The following is an 18,507-nucleotide window of genomic DNA, read 5'->3' on the forward strand; positions in this document are numbered from 1 at the left end:
GTGGTAATGAGCTGATACCTGAATTGTCTAGATGGCCGGTGGGGTGGCCGGAGAGTGACCGGGGTGGCCACTGCCACCAATGGACCCCCGTCGCTCCACCACTGGTGACAGGTTTTCACCTTTACCTCGTGTGGGGATTGGAACACCAATATAAATGAACTCTTCAAGATGAAACACTCTTAAATGCACAAAATAATCACACTTATTTGTTCATATGCTGCACACAGAGCAATGGACAGCTTCTTGCTATGCCTCCCTTCTGCTCCGTTCTACTTATGCCGTGAGGCATTCAGGAACACGTAATTTTTGAGTGTTAAGTGCTAATTGTTTTTCATTTTTTATTTTATTTTATTCACGTACCCCTATTACATTTGGCGTATCCCTTGGGCTAACTGAACCCACTTTGGGAACCTCGGCCTTAGAAGATCCTGAGTTGTTGGGACCAGCCGGTGATCTCTTCCGGCCCTTCACCTCCGGCCGCTGTACAGTATATGAGCGCATGCTGTCACTGGCAGGTAAGATGCACCTTGATGAGGCTTTTTTTTGTTTTTTTACAAACAGAATGAAAGACTGGTGTCATCCTTTTTAGGCACAACATTGCAGCAACTTCAAAAGTTGATACCCGCTTTGTTGGGATTTGTAAACCGTGCACAACCAAATTCTTTTCCTGTCCCCCGAGCGATGGCAGACTTGTGCGGCCGACTGCGGCGTCTGTTGCCGCATCCAGGGGCGCACCTAAAAAGCTTGTTCTCACTCTACTGTTGGGATTAGTCAACTACTCATTTAGTTTTAGATATTTTTTATACAGTTTTCCATTACGGTTTGATTCAGTTGTTTCATTTCTCTTTTGTTACTTTACATGTATTATTTTTGTTTATTATGGATTGCTGTGCACAGTCTGGAGAGCGGGAAGACCTCGGTTCGTTTCTCCCTTGGGCATTTCTGTGTGGAGTTTGCATGTTCTACCCGTGCGTGCGTGGGTTTTCTCCGGGTACTCCGGTATCCTCCTACATTCCAAAAACATGCATGTTAGGTTAATTGAAGAGTATGAACGCTGTTACAGACCGAGCCTGGCCCTTTAAGAAGAATTGCATTGTGGGAAGTTGAGTGTCTCTGTCTTCCCTGGCTTGTCTGTCTGCACCGCCCATTGTTTTCTGCGTCCTGATTGGCTGTAGACCATTGTCAATCAATCTTCTTTGTGCCGCCTTGCGTGTCACCTGTGTCATCGCTAGCTTGCTTGCTTGCTAGCTTGTAAACGCATTTTTGGTTCGAAGGAGTAGGACTGCAGCAATATGTTTTAACAAGGATACAAAATTGCTACAGTACAGCGGAACAGCGCCAGGACGAAAAGGCACGGTCACAGGAGAAAAATACACATGAGTGACTCAATAATTCCTTGTGTCCTACATGTAGGTTGTTCATTAAAATTCAAACTAAAGTTTGAACTTCTTTGAGAGTGTTTAAACGAGAGAGAAATATGATAAAATGTTAATGTCTGTCTGAGAAAAGTGTATAAAGTGTATGGTGAGGGGTTTTACAGTCTTGAACTTATATAATCATTGTAAAAAAATGAAGTTGGCTACTTCACGGATTTCACTCAATGCGGGCTATTTTGGGAACCCATCCCCTGTGATAAACGAGGGAACACTGCAATGCAGGTATTTTAAAGGATATAAAATTGCTTCTTGGAGCAAGAGCCTGACAATATGCAAGCTTCGTCATACAAGCTTATAATATTTTAGGAACACAACAAATAAGAAAAGTCATATCTACTGTATGTTATTTGCAATATTTGGTACTGTTTTTGACTAGCTGTGTCCTGTTCTACACAGTTAATTAGCAGTGTCTGGCACTGTTTGGGGAAAAAAAGCATTTATTCTATTAAAAGTTAAATAAATCTTGTATCTCGTGTAACTAACGTCTTTGTGTGCACTAAATATCTCATTTTTTGACATGCACACCTGTGGCTTGTACACCGGTGCGGCTTATATAAGAACAAATCTGTTTTTTTCTTGAAATTTAGTGGGTGCAGCTTATACAATGGTGCTGCTTATACGCTGGAATTGATGGTATATCCTGATATTTTTTCCACAGGGTGAGTTTAGACAAAGTCATGCATGCAAAGCTGTTTTATTCAAATTGAAAAAGTCTTACAAAAATAGCCGCTAAAATAAAATAGTCCATTGAAATGAATATAGAAAAAGTAAAATATAATCTTCAATCTCCAAACGAGGACATTTTGTTTGCTTGGGTTTTCTCCAGGTATTCCGGTTTCCTCCCACATTCCAAAAACATGCATGTTAGGTTAACTGGTGACTCTAAATTGTCCATAGGTATGAATGTGAGTGTGAATGGTTGTTTGTCTTTATGTGCCCTGCGATTGGCTGGCGACCAGTCCAGGGTGTACCCCGCCTGTCGCCCAAAGTCAGCTGGGATAGGCTCCAGCATAGCCCCGCGAACCTAATGAGGATGGATGGCTCAATTTACCTTTTAATTTAATTTATTTACCTTTTTAACTATATGTTACTATCAATAATTAATTATATTAATCTATGGGAAGACACTGATCATGTTAATGATTTCTCATAATAAATAACAGTGATTTAATAAGAAAATAAACAGATAAATATCAATATGCAAAGCTTTATTTCCACATTTTCTGTAAGTGCAAGTGTTTTTCAAATTTTCAAAACTTCTACAACAGGTAATCACAATGTTCCATTTTCACGAGCCACTAAGATTTGTTCACAAATCATGAATTACTTTGCACCATGTTTGTACAATAATAAATCATGTAAAACATGCAGACACTCTTCTTACCCTTGTAGTTGCACCCAGTTGAACATCTGAAAAGACCTTCTTTTTCTTAATCAAGAGTTGCGTAGCTCTAAATGAGGCTTGGCTTACTTTTTGGTGTTTGAGTTTTGAACCGGTCTCGTGAAAAAAGATTGCTGTTTGCACAAAGCTGCCTTTAACTCGCCGGCTCGCTCTGCTCGTAGTGAGCTTCCCTGCGGGTAGTTAGTAGCTTGTGTGACATGTTGCGAAATGTCTCTCCACATTGTGCCGTAATCAAAACATCGTCTGTTTTGATTGCAGATTGATGATAAACAGAATCAGCTTTCTGCAGCCAGGAGGCTAAGGCTAATCACAAGGCTTCCTATGATGAGAAAAGCAAAAAGTAAGGACTTTCGTGAGTACAAGTTTGTGTTCACACAACTTCTCAACCTTTGTCTCTCATATCTTCTTGCTATGTGTCATTTACGTCATTCTATTTTACTCTGCCAGGGCCCCACGCATCTCTGTTGCATGGTATGTCACGTATTTAACGGTAGTCACTTTTTGATGTTTCAACTTCCACTGGTGAGTGACGTCTACCTGGGTGTCTGTAGCACTGTCAGAAGATAAGGTAACAGCTGCCAAATTTAATTTAATTTTTTTCATTTTTAAAAGAAGAAAATGTATGTGTGAATGAGGAACAATGGGGTTTGTTTCTGGGAGCCAGGGAACGTTCACCAAACGGCACCCTTTCCTCCATGTGGGAAGTCGGTATAGAGCTCGCTGATGGCTTTTTGCAGGGCCTGGCTACATAGAGAAGGTGGTCCACCCTCCCTAACCCATAGCCCACTGCTATTTATGGAGAGCCTCCTCCTCTAGCACAATGGATAAAGGAATGTTCTGTGTTTTGCCTGGTTGTAAGGCGTACAGGGCTGGGTGCCTCCTTTCAGGGAGGTGCATGGGAACCTGCTGTACAATGTAGCTGAACGTGTGAATCAAAATAAAAGAGGTCAGAAGACACTGACTTGACTGTGGCACGGCTTGTTTGTTTATGTTATCATGTAGCTATAGTAAAGACATTTTTACCTGAGTGCAGTGGTTCTCAATTATTTTCTGTCATGACCCCCTAGCGGACATACATTTTTTTCATGGCCCCCCAATTTGAAATACTATTGAGAAACTGATAATCTATTTACTTAACTGACTGAACTGGTACAGACTGGTACAGACTGAACTCAAAACTGAAACCAGGAAATTGCAACAAAATGGAGAGCTGTGAAGCATCCAAGCGTAATCAGGAGTGAAATTGCATGTTGAGTACGATAAATTTGTACGTTTGCAGGTTTGTAGTAACACTGAAAGTAGTGTCCTGCCTCTCACAGTTCACTGCGCCCACCCGAAGGGGACCCGCACCACTGTTTGAGAAGCCCTACCTTAATGGAACATTATAATACCAGTAATAATCTTGTAGGGCAGTGGTCCCCAACCCCCGGGCCGCGGCCCGGTACCAGGCCGTGGGTCATTTGGTACCAGGCCGCACAGAAAAAAAATAATTTCCATTATTTCATTTTTTTTTTATGTTTTATTTTGAAAAGTGGCCGGATTCTCTCTGTTACATCCGTCTGACCTGACACATGTCCATTGTGCGTGTGCTAACCTCTTGCCGCACAGATAGACTACTACTGTATTTTTACCATTTTTCTTTCACCTCATATTTGGTCTCAAATGCTGATACTATGTGGGAATGCATAAAGGTAAGTTTTGATGGCTTATTGAGCGCTAATGTGCACATTTGTCTCAAGTTAATTCATGCTAGCGCACTGCCTTTTACCACACACGTCAAACAGCGATGTAAAAATCTCTCTGGAAAAACTTGGCTGGAACTTGAACTGGTGGATGGTGGGTCGGCATTCATTTTGTGCTTTTAATTTGAAGTTCTTCATGTCTTAGAACACAAGCCGGTCTGTGGGTCAAAAAAGGTTGGGGACCACTGTTGTAGGGTACTTTGGAGTGGACTGCACAGTGTTTTAGCCGGGTTTGGTCACTTTATAAATAAACTTCAACAACCTAATGCGCTAAACAGCGGATGAGGAACTGGTGTGGAGTTATCCAGGCTAAACCATCTTTAGTGTTTTGTCTTTCCCAGGTGGAAGAAATGGGGCATTCCGATTGAGAAGATTTACAACAAAACCCAGACAGATGGGTTTGCCTGGGCAATTCACATGACTGACCAGGGCTATGAATTTTAAAAAGGGTTTTACTTTTTTCTACCAATTTTCATTATTTTAAAAATAACGTTTAGTAGATGAAATGTTTGTGCTGTGCAGCCACAGCAGCCCAGTGAGGGAGTTGGCAAACTTTTTTGGAACCATCACAAGGGTTAATGAGTGACTGATGTGTTGTAAATATTAATCGGCCCACGACCTTCTAAATATAATTAGCACTATAGCTCTTTATGGCTCAAATTATGCAGAAACAGCTACAACTACAGCATTTGAGACTTATACTTTCAGTCTTTCCTGAAGAGGGCTGTGGAGGTGTCCTGCAAATCATGAATATGTGTATATGTATTAACAATATATATACACACACACTTGCATATTTTAGCTCTTTGATAATTACTAATCCTTATTGGTCAAATGCAGTTTCTGTTGAGTGTTTTGTGGTTTTCAGAATATGTCAACCTTATATTTTTTAGTTTATTTGGCGGCGCTGTCGAGAAGAAAAATACAGCCATCCCTGCCTATGTCGAATATTGCTCCCTCACTCTATCGCGGAGTAATAAATGATCGCTGTTTTGTGGTTGCCTATGGCCTATTTCAAGTGGTAGTGGTATGTTTTTGCCTTCTTATTTTGTCCTTCTGCCTTTAAATCCATTCTTAGGTTTAGGATAAATAAATTGGAGGCTAACTAGTTAGCTTGGTATGTAATGTAAACAAAGCTAGAAGTACTGTCGGACTGTACATCTATGTATGGCAGGTGCATGTCAGACTGACATGAATATATCAAGTGACAAATGTCATAGTGAGGATGGATGATAGGCTGATCGTGATATTTTTTTTAATGCCATGCAATCGACCCACATTACGTTTGAGATACTACAACAAGTAACTTTGTCACTGCTAACGGTGCGTTATTATATCTTTATTATTGCTTATCATGTCTACTATATCAGGTAATGCAAGTATAAAGGTGACTATAGGGGTGTTATTTCATGTTTACAGGGCTCGAATGTTTAACGTTTTTAGAAGGTCAAGCAGGTTTTCTATGCTCGAACTACAAAAACATTCAATTTATTAATATTGAATCCTACTTCACAGAAATTAACTTTTTGCGGCCGGGTCTGCAACCAATTAACCCCAATAAATGAGGAATGAGTAATTCCAGAGAAAATATAAGGTCAAAGGTACTGATATGTACAATCATGGAACACGGATGACTTCATATTTTATGTACATGATAAAATCATAGTCATGTTCCACGTTGTGCCCCTCCTGTTTTTGTTCTTTGTTCTGTCCTGCCTTCTGGCTTTTTTTTCCCTCTCAGAAGCTCTCCTGTTGGAGACAGGACAACTGGGCGCATCTGCACTTGATTGGCTCCAGCCACATTAAGCAGATGGGTGGCACCTGGGAGACACTTTGAATTGCTCTCTACATGCATTTATGGACTTCTCCTGTTGGACATTTGTCATTGCAGCATTAGTCCTGTGTGCTTAATGAAATCTCTTCTCTTGAGGATAAAGCTGATCCCTAGCATCTCCTACAACAGTGGTTCCCAAACTTGTTACAGTCGTGTACCCGTTCAGACATTTGACTTGAAGCCATGTGGCCCCTACTGCCGCACACTTCAACAAACCATTTTAACATTTCCTTAAATTGAAATATTGAACATGATTAATTGTTAATAGATTTTATAATAAGTAGTTCTGGCCCAAAAAATTGTATTGTGCGTGGTCAAATTTTGAGACGTTTTACATGAGCACTGATAAGATGTGAATGTCTCTTGGAGATGAATAACGTATCCGCGTATTCGTCGTACATATCTTTTATTTCAGCCTTCCCTTTGAATGGGTTGAACTTGAGCTTCACTTGAGCTTCTCTGTGATTTAAATCTGCATATTAATTTGATACCAAATTGAAAGGGAAAGTTTAACAAACATGAAAGTACAAAAATACATACAACCAGCGATAAAACCACATTTTCAGGGGAATCTGTCAAGATTGGTGCTAGCCAGTGTGTGGATCCCAATGCAGAGAGGATCCAATAGTTAACAAAAAGTGTTTAATACTACAAAAAGGTATTCCTCTCGAGCATGTAAAAGTCAACAACAAAATACAAAGTCAGAGTCCAAGAGGTAAAGAACCAAAAGCATTGCCAGCAAAAGGCCGTCCGAGTGAGTGCGGACCGTGTTTCCTGCCTCCATATTCTCTGAGCCCGCCGAAGGTGGACTTGGACAGATAGCACCGACACGTCAGCCTCCTGCGGAAACAATGGGGGTTGATACCCAAGAGCAGCCTTGAAAGAGGAAATACTTATAGCCGAGCAGACAAGTGTGTTGTGGGCGTACTCCGCCTAGGGCAGGTGCATGGCCCACAATGAAAGGAGCCGGTGACAAACACAGCGCAGTGCCGCCTCCAGGTCCTGACTGGCCCACTCTGTCTGGCCATTGATTTGCGGGTGGTAGCCTGACGATAGGCCGGCTGACGCCCCTAGAGCCTTGCAGAAACACTTCCACACCTGGCAAGCGAACTGGGGGCCTGTCGGAAACCACATCTACAGGAATGCCATGCAGGCGAAGAACATGTCTCACCAATAGACATGCTGTCTCCAGGGATGACTGCAGTTTTGGCAGAGTGACGAAGTGAACCACCTTGGAGAAGCAGTCCACTACGTTGAGTATCACGGTGTTGCCGCTTGAAGGAGGCAACCCTGTAACAAAGACCAAAGCAATGTGAGACCAAGGGCGGGAAGGGATGGGCAGAGGTTGCAGCAGACCAGTGGGAGGACAATGGTAGCTCTTGCTTCTGGCGCAGAAAGAGCAGGCTGAGACGAACTCCTTCACATCCGCCATCATAGAGGGCCACCAGAATCTTTGCGCCACCGCCAACATAGTAGTCATATGGGCGATGCGGAGTTAGGGTCTGTGCTCACTTCTTAATAACATCTTAATAACATAACAGAATCTCCACTCTCTCATCCTGATAACTCCAGTTTTGTCAAAATCTGCAAATGTTTGTTAAAAATCAACTTTTGACAGAAAATACAGTACACACATAGACAGTGGCGGAGAAAGAAATTTTTCATTGGGGTGGCCAAGGTGAGACCATTACGCACATAGAGGTGACAATAAGTTGACACCTGAATTGTCTCGATGGCCAGGGGTATGGCCGGAGAGTGACCAGGGCCACCACTGGCCACCCCCCAGCTCCACCACTGCTTCCATCTAAATAGCTGAGCAGTGTGCCGAGGACATGTTTTCAATGCATAGTTTCTGGATTGTGATAGTTGTGTAGAAAAAAAGTGAATTGTTTGATGGCTTTGCTGCGCGTCCTCAACTCCACTATAGAAAATTGTGTTTTCTGCACTTCTGTTTCTTAAAGTATTATTTCATGATTAGCAGGAAAATGTGCCCATTGCTGAAACCTTTTTAATATGTTGCCTTGACTTCGGCTGCATTGTCTTTTGCATAATAATTTTCATTTCTTGTATATTTGTGATGTTTGATTGCAAATGCTAATACATGAACTGTGTCTAATGCACACTATATAGCTATTTTGGCTGACATCCTGTATTACCAGTACTCAGGTTATGTACACAACTACTGAGGAATTATGTGTAATTATCTTTATTGCCATATTAAATTGAATTGTGAATTACTAAATGATATCAACTGCTTTGATTACCTGTAAACTTTGAAACTGCAAATGTGAAATACTAATCATTAGTATTTAGTATGCGTAGTAGTTTAAATGTTTACTGGTTATATTATATATACTGTATATATGTTGTATGTTTTATAGTAAGGGGAGCTCATGTCCACTTGGAAGTTGCATGCTGTAAAAGTAAACGCACCCCTGATAATGTACAACGTACATAAATACGCACATTTGCAAATATAGTAAATATACGTATTTTCTGTATGTATTGTAGGAGGTAGACCTTTGGTACTTGATCATTTTAAAAGTAGCTCGCAGGCTGAAAAAGTGTGAGCACCCCTGATCTAAAATGTTATGAAATTAATAAATACTCCCTTGAAATGTTTTTCTCTTGTGTAGAAAATAAATATGATATATTACTTTCACGTTTTGAATTGAACTACTGAAATAACTTTATTTACACGATATTCTAAGCTATTGCGATACATCATTACACATTGTGGAAGATTCATTGCCCTGTTCCAGCCTGTGCTTTTGTTGTGAAAGGTGCCACAGGAAATGGTGTCTTTTGACGCTACTGGTGGTCGCTGGGAGGAGGAGCGTACAGACAGACTTACGTACCTTTACCACTGCTCGCGTTGACTGGTTGTCCATCTCTCTATGGACAAACAGAGGGGAGAAGGGGAAACTGGGGCGTTTTGTTGACGGGAACTGGTGAGCCTTCTCCGGGCGGCCTGGCGATGTTCTAATACCTGAATAGTGGACGAGAGGCAGCAAACGGGGGCGCCACTGAAGAGAGTTGTGTAGCCGTTAGAGATGTGTGGCCAGGCCGAGATTGCGGCGGTAAGTCCAGCACAGCACAGCACAGCACAGCACAGCACAGCACAGCACAGCAGCCACTGCGACGTGTTCTTTTCCCACTTTTTTTCAACCGCAGTATGAAAGCAGTCGAGTGAAGGCCGGGAAAGGCCATAGTAACTTCTACCTCAGCCCCTTTGAAGGTGTGAAAACAAGCGCACCATATCCGTGGCCCAGCAACATGCTAGCTCCCACCGGCCGGATTCCACGCCAGACGTTTCTGGTTATTCTACTTTGACTGCTACCGCTGGCCGCCAAGTGTCTTCCCCCCCAAAATGTTGCCTACCTTACCTAAACTTATTGTGCCGATATGTGGCAATACGACGGACCGTCCGCCGGTTGTAGATGGCCAAACAGACTCTCCGATGGGCGGTCAAAACGTTACAGTGTTTGTGATTAACTTAAACAGATGTTAGCCTCCCTGCCAGATGTTCTTTTCATTTGTAATTGCATGCCTTAATAACGCCTCATAGTGCTCGCTGTCAAAACAGGAAAATTCATTATTCACGTAAGATATAAAAGGTAAGAAATGTAGTGTCTCCCGCATCGTCGTACTAAATTATGACCTTTTTCTCTACCACCATGTTTTTGCGATTTTAGAGAGACATTGGAGCGTTGCTTACACTTAAATAGTAAAGGTCTTACCTACGGTGGCCGACACAGGAAAACGCACAGTAACGCCCAAACGCACCAAACAGAAATAATCCAAAACACACAAACACTGTACAGCAGATGCAAGGGGGAAATTCTACAAATTCTGAATACTGCAATCACAAAAATTCTGCAAGATCAGAAAAAAGCAAAGCCTCAATATTTTGCATTGTTATGGAGCAACCAATGTATGTAGCTAATGTCAGCGTTAAATGGGACCAGGTGTTTGACAAAGACATAAAAGATAGTTCCATAAATACAAGACCTGTAAGTGCAAACAACATTGTAAATACATATAAATATTGGGGCTGTCAAAAATAGCGCATTAAAGGCGGTAACTAATTTATTTAACTAAGTTACATTTTTTTGCGTAATTAATGTATACTCATCATAGCAAGCCACGGCTGTGTTATTACAACAGAGAGTGCAGTCTGACGCTGTCATAACTTTATTCTGACCTGAACACATCAACAGCAGTGCAATTCCAACACCATATGCTGTATGTACCTCCAACTCCAAACAAACACATCTCTAGTCCATTCGTCATTACAACGACACTTCCTCATTGTCACTAGTTAGACCGCGAGATGCATTCACGGACACTCCGAACATCACAACGTCATGTATTTGCATGTATTTGTGATCTAAAAAAACAGAAATGCAAAGAAAAGCAATAAGTGGAAATTCTAATCACTCACTTTAACTCTTAATGCAGAAATACAATTTGCTGCTTTCAAGTATTCTCGTAAATCCCAGAAAATTCACGCAAAACATATTACTTCAACTTAAATGACGTGGTGTCTTTGAACACAACTCCTTGTTGCTCATAATAATACAGTGAAAGTCTGGTTCAAATATTCTGTTATTAAAGAAACCAGTGTTTGGTAAATAGATTTATTTCTTTCAATAAAATACAATAAAAATGGGCATATTTTAGACACGGTGTGACATGGTGATTAATCACGATTAATTAATTTGAAAACTGATCAGTCAGATTAAACATTTTAATCATTTGACAGCCCTAATAAATATGCATGAACACTTGTTTGCTTGAGCAATGTTTGAGCAAAGTGTCATTTATTAAAACAAATTTAAATAGCATGTACAGTGTATTTACTTTGGGTTACAATGTTACAGTGTCAACTTGTTATGGCACTATCCAATAGCAAGTGTTATCTCAATGCTTATTGCTTTGCAGTTTTTACAAATATTTGCCCCGTGTGTTGGTTTTGTCATAAAGACTAGTTTGAATGTATTGAACTCAGGAAAGCCTGGCAGAAAATAATCCATTGTAAAAATTAGAACAGGAGTAGTAGTTGTAAAGCTGTCAGACATGCCCCCTGGATTCATCAGCCGTGTTTGGAAAGTGTGTCCAGGTCTACCACATTTGAACACCCAGAGGAATTGTTGTTTCATGACCCTCCTCCCTCCTCCTCCTCTCCTGTTGTAGGTATCCCTGTCTAGGCCCGGACTGAGCATATTGTTCTGAGAGGAAACGGATAACAAACAGGGGAAGTGAACATGGCTGGGGCCTCGGGCTTCTTTTCCAACGGTCCTGTCCCATGGATGGACAACGACGCGGAGATGAACAACTTATACAGGGACCTGGAGCTGGGGACGGTGCTTACGCTGTTTTATTCGAAAAAATCCCAGCGGCCAGAGAGGAGGACTTTCCAGGTCAAACTGGAGACGAGGACCATTATCTGGACTCGGGGCACGGACAAAATAGAGGGCGAGAGTAAGTGCCTCACGTGTACACTTAAATCTTCATCAATCAGTTTGATAAGCTCAAGCTGTTTTTGTTTTTTTTAATATATCTTATGTCTTATGGTCAAAATCTGTCAAAAGACCTGAGTGAGGCCTTTAGTTCTTGCATTTAGTTTGACAAGAAGTTGAGAAAGATGGTAGTTGTGTTGAAAAGTGGTGCTGGCCTTGCCAGAATTGGTTTGTTTACATATGTTCCTGCATCGTACCCTACAGTAGGGAATAAAATGGAATTGAAATGAATGGATTCTCAAATTAGTGAAAAAGATGCAAGTTTTGTGGCAATCCCAGATAAATTACCATCACCTTTCGGCATGGGTTTGTTTATGTGCAAGCTCCTGTGTACAGTTTTTGATATTTCATCCTGTTGGGTAGATTATTTTTTCAAGGGGTTTTTGTTTTAGTGAGAATGTATTGCAGTATGTGGGCTCAGAAACCGTGATTTCAAAATATTTTCTCTCAAGATCATAGATGGTGGTCGTTCACTCACTGATTACTCCGATGACAAATGTTTAAACCATTGGATGGCTCTTGTCATTGATGTGACAATATTTCAGCAGGAACACGCAATGCATTTTTGAGTTGAAACAATTTACCTTGGGGTATTTTGGCTCACTATATTTTCACATGTTTCTTTAAAAAAAAAAAAAAAACTTTCATAACCTCAGCTATACCTACGTATTTCTAGATGTGTTTAATTAGTTGTTGTAGGAACTTACCACTTAAACAGAACTATTTTAGTTTCATAGCATTCGATTATTTTTGTATGATCATGTTCGTGTGTGTTTTTATTGTTTACAAGTAGATGAATCAGTCCTGGCATGTGAGGGCATAGAAATTCTGCACAATTGGTGCATCAGTATTCGTCAGTATCTGTGACACGGAACCCAGCAATTGCGGTGTCTGTTTGCGTTCATACAGGGAAAGTGTGGCTGCCTCTGTGTCAGTGTCTGGTGTGTTGTATACAATACCTATTGGACAGGGACAATTGCTTTCACTTCAAAAGGGTGGGAGAAGTGACTCTCGATGTTAAACTTCACACCCCTGTTTTGACTTTTTGTTATTCCCTTTCACACAGACGTCATTCTGCCTCTGTTATATAATTCTGTTACTCTGATATTACCTCTGAAGCTGGCAAATTCACTGGTCGCCCCCGGTTTCCTGTCAGTGCTGCTCACAGCGACCTGCAAAAAAGGCGGAAAATTCCCAGCTTTATTAATAGGCTGTGTGAAATGGGCTAGTGTTGACAGAACCCTTCCTGGATTTTTTTATGCCATCAGATACAGTAAATTCAGGAATCTACAGAATAATTAAAGGGATAGTTCAGATTTTTTTACATGAAGTTGTATGACGTCCCCATGAGCAGTGTAGTGCATTTACAGTGATTCTTCTCCCCCCCCCCCCCCCCCCCCGCCCCCGCCCCCGCCCCCCCACTTAAGTAAAGAGTTTGGCTTCTCAAGACAATATGCTCGCGTCTTCATCCGCTGTGGAACACAAATGCAAGCGTCGCAGCCGTCTTCATCACACACACAACAATGGACAGGCGATAGCACGCATTGATACGGACAGAGAGAAAGTAACGGCGAGCGACCTGTGAGGTCTGATTTTTTTCGAGGAGGCATTTTTGAATGCTTGTTGTTTTGAGAAGCCAGACTCTTCACTTAAGTGGCCCCAGCAACTAACCGGAACTTTGTTCCTCTTGACGTAAATCTGACCAGCGCTGGGCCCATGGGGTGGTAAGTCACCGTTGATACACTACACTGCTGATGGGGATGTCATACAACTTCATGTCAAAAAATCGGAACTATCCCTTTAAGCAAATCGGGTTAGCCCTCCTATGGTCCACCTCACTGAGGGCACGCGGGCCTTTACAGAGACATTTAATGGCTACTTGTGTAGCAGGATGCCTTCTGCACAGCTGCACTCTGCTCCGGATGCAACACATTCATATGCATGTTAAAAAAAAAGAGAGAGAGAGAGAGAGAGAGAGAAAGAGAGAGAGGCATACCTTTTGTTTTTTTCACAATGTATCATATTCTCTCCAAGCAAAAGTCTCATACACACATGAGCCCATAGCTGTAATTTGATACTCCTGGAGAGGTGAAATTGGCCCTCTAGATGCCTCATTTGTGTACAAAAATAGAGTATGAGTGTTTTTTTTGTTTTTTTTTACTGGAAGCGTGTAATCATTTAGGAACAAATGCGCCTGTTGTATTTACCCCTAATAAAAGGCACTGAGAGAATTATGTCCATTAGCCTTGAATTGGCCTTCTAGTTTGTTACCAAGTATAAAGTGCAGGGACTCATTACAGTCTGGCTCTTGATTAAAATGTGGTTTACAAATTTTGTCCCTCCTAATTGATTTCAATTTTGCAATCTCATTAGCCTGAATAACTCCCATTTTTACAGTGAAACATCAATCGGTTACAGGACACAAATGAACCTCTTGTTTGGATTCCAAAGCAATTTCTACCAGTTTACACAACTGTGGCAGACGATCTAAAAAAATAACTGACAGGTGGGACTGACTTTGTCACACATTTTTTAGCGTATTATATTTAATGTTAAATGTTTAATTTAATACGTGAAGAAATGGGAAATAGAGCCGGAGCTGTGCCTCCATATCCATGCTGTATCCCATGGTCGTGCGCAGCCGGGTTATTGCTAATATTCCGGTTATGATAGGGTTATTTGACTGCATGTAAACGTAGTCCATGACTTTTTTAATTAGCTATTGTGTGCTTTCCCCAGAACAAAAGGCATTAGTATCATCCGCAAATAAAACCAACTTTAAGTCTTTCGTATCTTTGCAGATGTCAATGATATACAAGTTGAACAGTTTTGGTCCCAATATTGACCACTGGGGTACTCCACACGTAATATTTAAACTTGCAGATGCTTTACAAATTGCTTCCTGTTTGCTAGGTAACTTTTAACCCAATTCAAAACTAATCCTCTGATTCCGTACCTTTCTAATTTTGTTGTTAGGATGTTGTGTTTAATTGTATCTGACTTTTGTGAGATCCATAAATACTGCAGCTGCACACTTCTGTGGTCTATAGCGTTAGTCATTTTCTCAGTGATTTCAATCAGTGCCATGGAGGTTGAAATGTTAGCTCTATCCGTATTCACTATCTGCAAGTAATTGATTCTTATTAATAAATTTGTCCAACCTGTTATTGAATAGCTTCTTGCTAATTTTAGAAAATTGGGCCAATAAGGAAACTGGCCGGTAATTTGTAAATTGATGTTTGTCTCCATTTGTAAAAATTGGAACTACTTTTGGTATTTTCATTTTGTTAGGACATTTTCCAGTCTGAAAAGATAAGTTACTGATTTATTTTAACGGTTCTATGATCTCAGTGACAACCCTTTTTATTGTTTCTATTTTCATTCCATTACAATCAGTTGATGTTTTTGCTTTACAATTATTGACAATGTCAGTGATTTCCTTTTTTGTTATATCTGTGAGGAACATGGAATTAGGATTCCTATCTATGATTTAATTCCTTTCCTCCATTGTCCAGAATTTTGGAATTTCTTCTTGGTGCAATACTTTGGTTAGGGACTGTAGCTTGTATGTAGATATAGAAATGATCACCTGCTCAACTTGTATGACACTGTCACCATTCTGACCTGCCTTTTCTTAACCTACGCAAAGGATGCATATTTTTGTGTCTTCTGGCGCTGAGGTGTGTGATGTCATTTCAGCTATGCACGTCACCCAAGTGGCAGGACTTGAAACACGGGGGCGGCATAATAGTTGAACAGTTAGTATCTGTGTTTGCGTGTCTTGAAACACCTGAGTTGCCATTAACAATGTGTTGCGTACTGGAAATGCCTTCCTTAAGTAATTTGTTCTCATCTCAGGGTTTCCGCTGTATGTAATTGATTGTGGTGGTGCGCCACTACAAAATAAAAGCCACAACTTAAAAATAATACTTTTTAAGTCACACTTGTCCCTTGCTCTCTTGTTATCATTATAATACTTATGGCTTGTCGTCAGAACACTAGTTGTGTGTCTAAAGTTTAGTAGTAGTGTATCCAGCTTTGATACAGTGACTCTATCACAGAGGTCTCCAACAGGTAGCTCGTAAGCTAGCAGTAGCTCACCAGCTGATGTTGAGTCGTTGACCAGAGAATATTTACTTCACTTCTTAGTAGTTTTTATAAGTGTTCTATTAAAACATGAAGCCTGTATGTAATGACAAATGAGCACACTGAGTGGAGATGTGCTCTGTAGATAAAGTACAATTTAAATGTTGGCAGTCACATAAAACACAAATAGTTCACCTCTCCTTTCTTTTTGTCAAAGTCGCTTTAATAGTGCTGCAAGTTGGATACACCTTTGTCCAAATAATCCTGGGCTCTGAATTTAAACAATTTTTTGTTAATTGTGTTATTTTGAACAAAAAAAAATATTATTATAACTATTATATTCGTATTACTCTAAAACAGGCATAAAATTTAGGTTTGTGTGAAATCGTAGTAGATTTTGTGGTATTGTACTACTCACATAATACTATTGGACTAAATATGTATGTAACAAAAGGAGGCTGGACATTTTAGTCTCTCACTTTAAGTGCTCTCAGTAACATTACCATCAACGGTTTTGCAATGCTCTCGGTTCATGTTCGGCTCTTTGATGAAAAACGTGAAATAAATAATAAATAAATCATCAAAATTATTTGTCATAGTAAAAAAAAATTGCAGACGCAGCAGCGGCACGAAACAGCTGCAGCAGTACCATGTAGCCCACCACCACAGCTTCAGAAAACCCAAGGGGAAACCCTGTATCTGTTAACCTTGGCATTGAAACATCTGTCTAGATCAGCTGAGGGGCAAGAAGACACTGCATTGAAACAACAGCAGTTACTTTCAGTTGTCATGGAACACTTGTTAGACTTTATTTGTTTTGCACTGCCACCCGAAACAATCGCTGCTGTTTTGTTGAACTTGGTGAGCTGTATTACTTTGTGTGAAGTTGAGCAGAACTTTGATTGAAACTTGTTTTGCATGGTCAACCACTTGAAACATGTTCAGACAAGAGGAAGTATCTGTCTGTAAAGGATTTTCATCCAAGTATTCAAGGTCCCCTATTATGTAAAATGATGATGTTCATGGGATCTCCTAGCTCACCTCAACTTTCTTTTTGTCAAAGTATCTTTAACAGTGGCGGAAGTTGGATACACCTGCCCTACCATAAACCTGAACACTCATTTTATACCGTTTAAATTTATTTTATTCTGTTAATTGTGTTGTTTTTAACTAAATATATTATTAAACAATTCACTTCCCATGTATTAGTATTACTCTAAAACAGGCATCAAATTCAATTCAGGTTCGTGGCAAATACTACATTTGTTTCAATGCAAAAAGTTTGACATGTGTGCCCAAGAGCCTGTTTATGACCACCAAATTGTGAGAAAATAAATTGTCTCCCTCACTTGGTTTTTATGACGTCATCATTGAAAACCCTCCTATACCAAGAGCGAAACCATCATAAGACATGTTGTATGTGATATACGGCATCTATTATTTTAGAAGTGCAGCGTTACAGTATATTTTCAAAGAGTGGATAGAGTGCACAATGGTGATTTTTTTTTTTTTGGAGCAACACACACTGTGTTGGAGACCAGCATGAAGGCTAGATTTTGGGCAACACACTTTGAAAACGGTATTAGGACGTTAATTGGGTCTTTGATCCTCTTTAAAAAATGTTGAAAAATACTATAATATGGGACCCTTTAAAAATGGTTATACAGTAATCCCTAGTTTATTGGTTAATTGGTTCCAAACCTGACCGTGATACGTGCATCTGTCATTGTCTTCATACAATGTTTGTAGGCCTTACTGTATGGCAATAATAATAAAAAATGCAACACCCCAAATATCTGCAAATACTGTATAGCCACAAAATGTTTGGCTGCCTTATTTTTAATAATACACTCCTGATGCAAAATCTTTTGCAAATTGCGAGAATTAGCATTTTGCACATTTGGATCTTAATGAGGTTTTAAGTAGAGCTACAATATGCAAGAGCAAGAAGGGGGAGTGAGACAAAAAGCACTTTGAAAAAGTAATTTATTGAAAACAACAATTAAACTGAAATAGGCTGTTCATCAGCTGATCAAAAGTTTAAGACCACAGGCTATAAAAGCCAAAATCAGCTCAAAATTGTCATTTTCTGTCAGGCATTCACACTGTCATGCCCTCCTGATGGCTAAAGCTAAGAAGCTTTCTCTTTTTGAACGTGGTCGGATTGTCGAGCTGCATAAGCAAGGCCTCTCGCAGCGTGCCATTGCTGCTGATGTTGGACGCAGTAAGACAGTCATTCTAAATGTTTTGAAAGATCCTGAGCATTATGGAACAAAAAAGCTAAGTGGTCGACCCAAAAACAATCACACCTACGCTGAGCCAGAGGATCCGATTGGCTGTCCATCAATACACAGGGCGGTCTTCGACCCACATTAAGGCCCTTACTGGTGCCGACTGCAACGCAATAACCATCAGACGTCTCCTTCAACGCCACAAAACTGCCCGTTTCGACTTTACCAGGGAGCATCAAACATGGGACATTGAA

At 40.5% G+C, this 18,507-nt stretch overlaps 1 protein-coding gene across 2 annotated transcripts in view; it reads left to right on the top strand.

Moving 5' to 3' along the window:
- The first annotated feature begins 9,238 nt into the window (after positions 1-9,238).
- Positions 9,239-18,507, top strand: part of plcg1 (phospholipase C, gamma 1) — a 33,879-nt gene continuing 24,610 nt past the window's right edge. For both annotated transcript variants that reach the window (XM_054780388.1, XM_054780464.1), the window contains exons 1-2: positions 9,239-9,494; positions 11,611-11,898. In XM_054780388.1, the coding sequence (XP_054636363.1) occupies positions 11,682-11,898 (217 nt within the window). In that variant the 5' untranslated portion in view covers positions 9,239-9,494; positions 11,611-11,681. The remainder of the gene's footprint in view (positions 9,495-11,610; positions 11,899-18,507) is intronic.

The sequence above is a fragment of the Dunckerocampus dactyliophorus genome, chromosome 1 (assembly GCF_027744805.1).
Source record: "Dunckerocampus dactyliophorus isolate RoL2022-P2 chromosome 1, RoL_Ddac_1.1, whole genome shotgun sequence".
NCBI lineage: Eukaryota > Metazoa > Chordata > Actinopteri > Syngnathiformes > Syngnathidae > Dunckerocampus > Dunckerocampus dactyliophorus.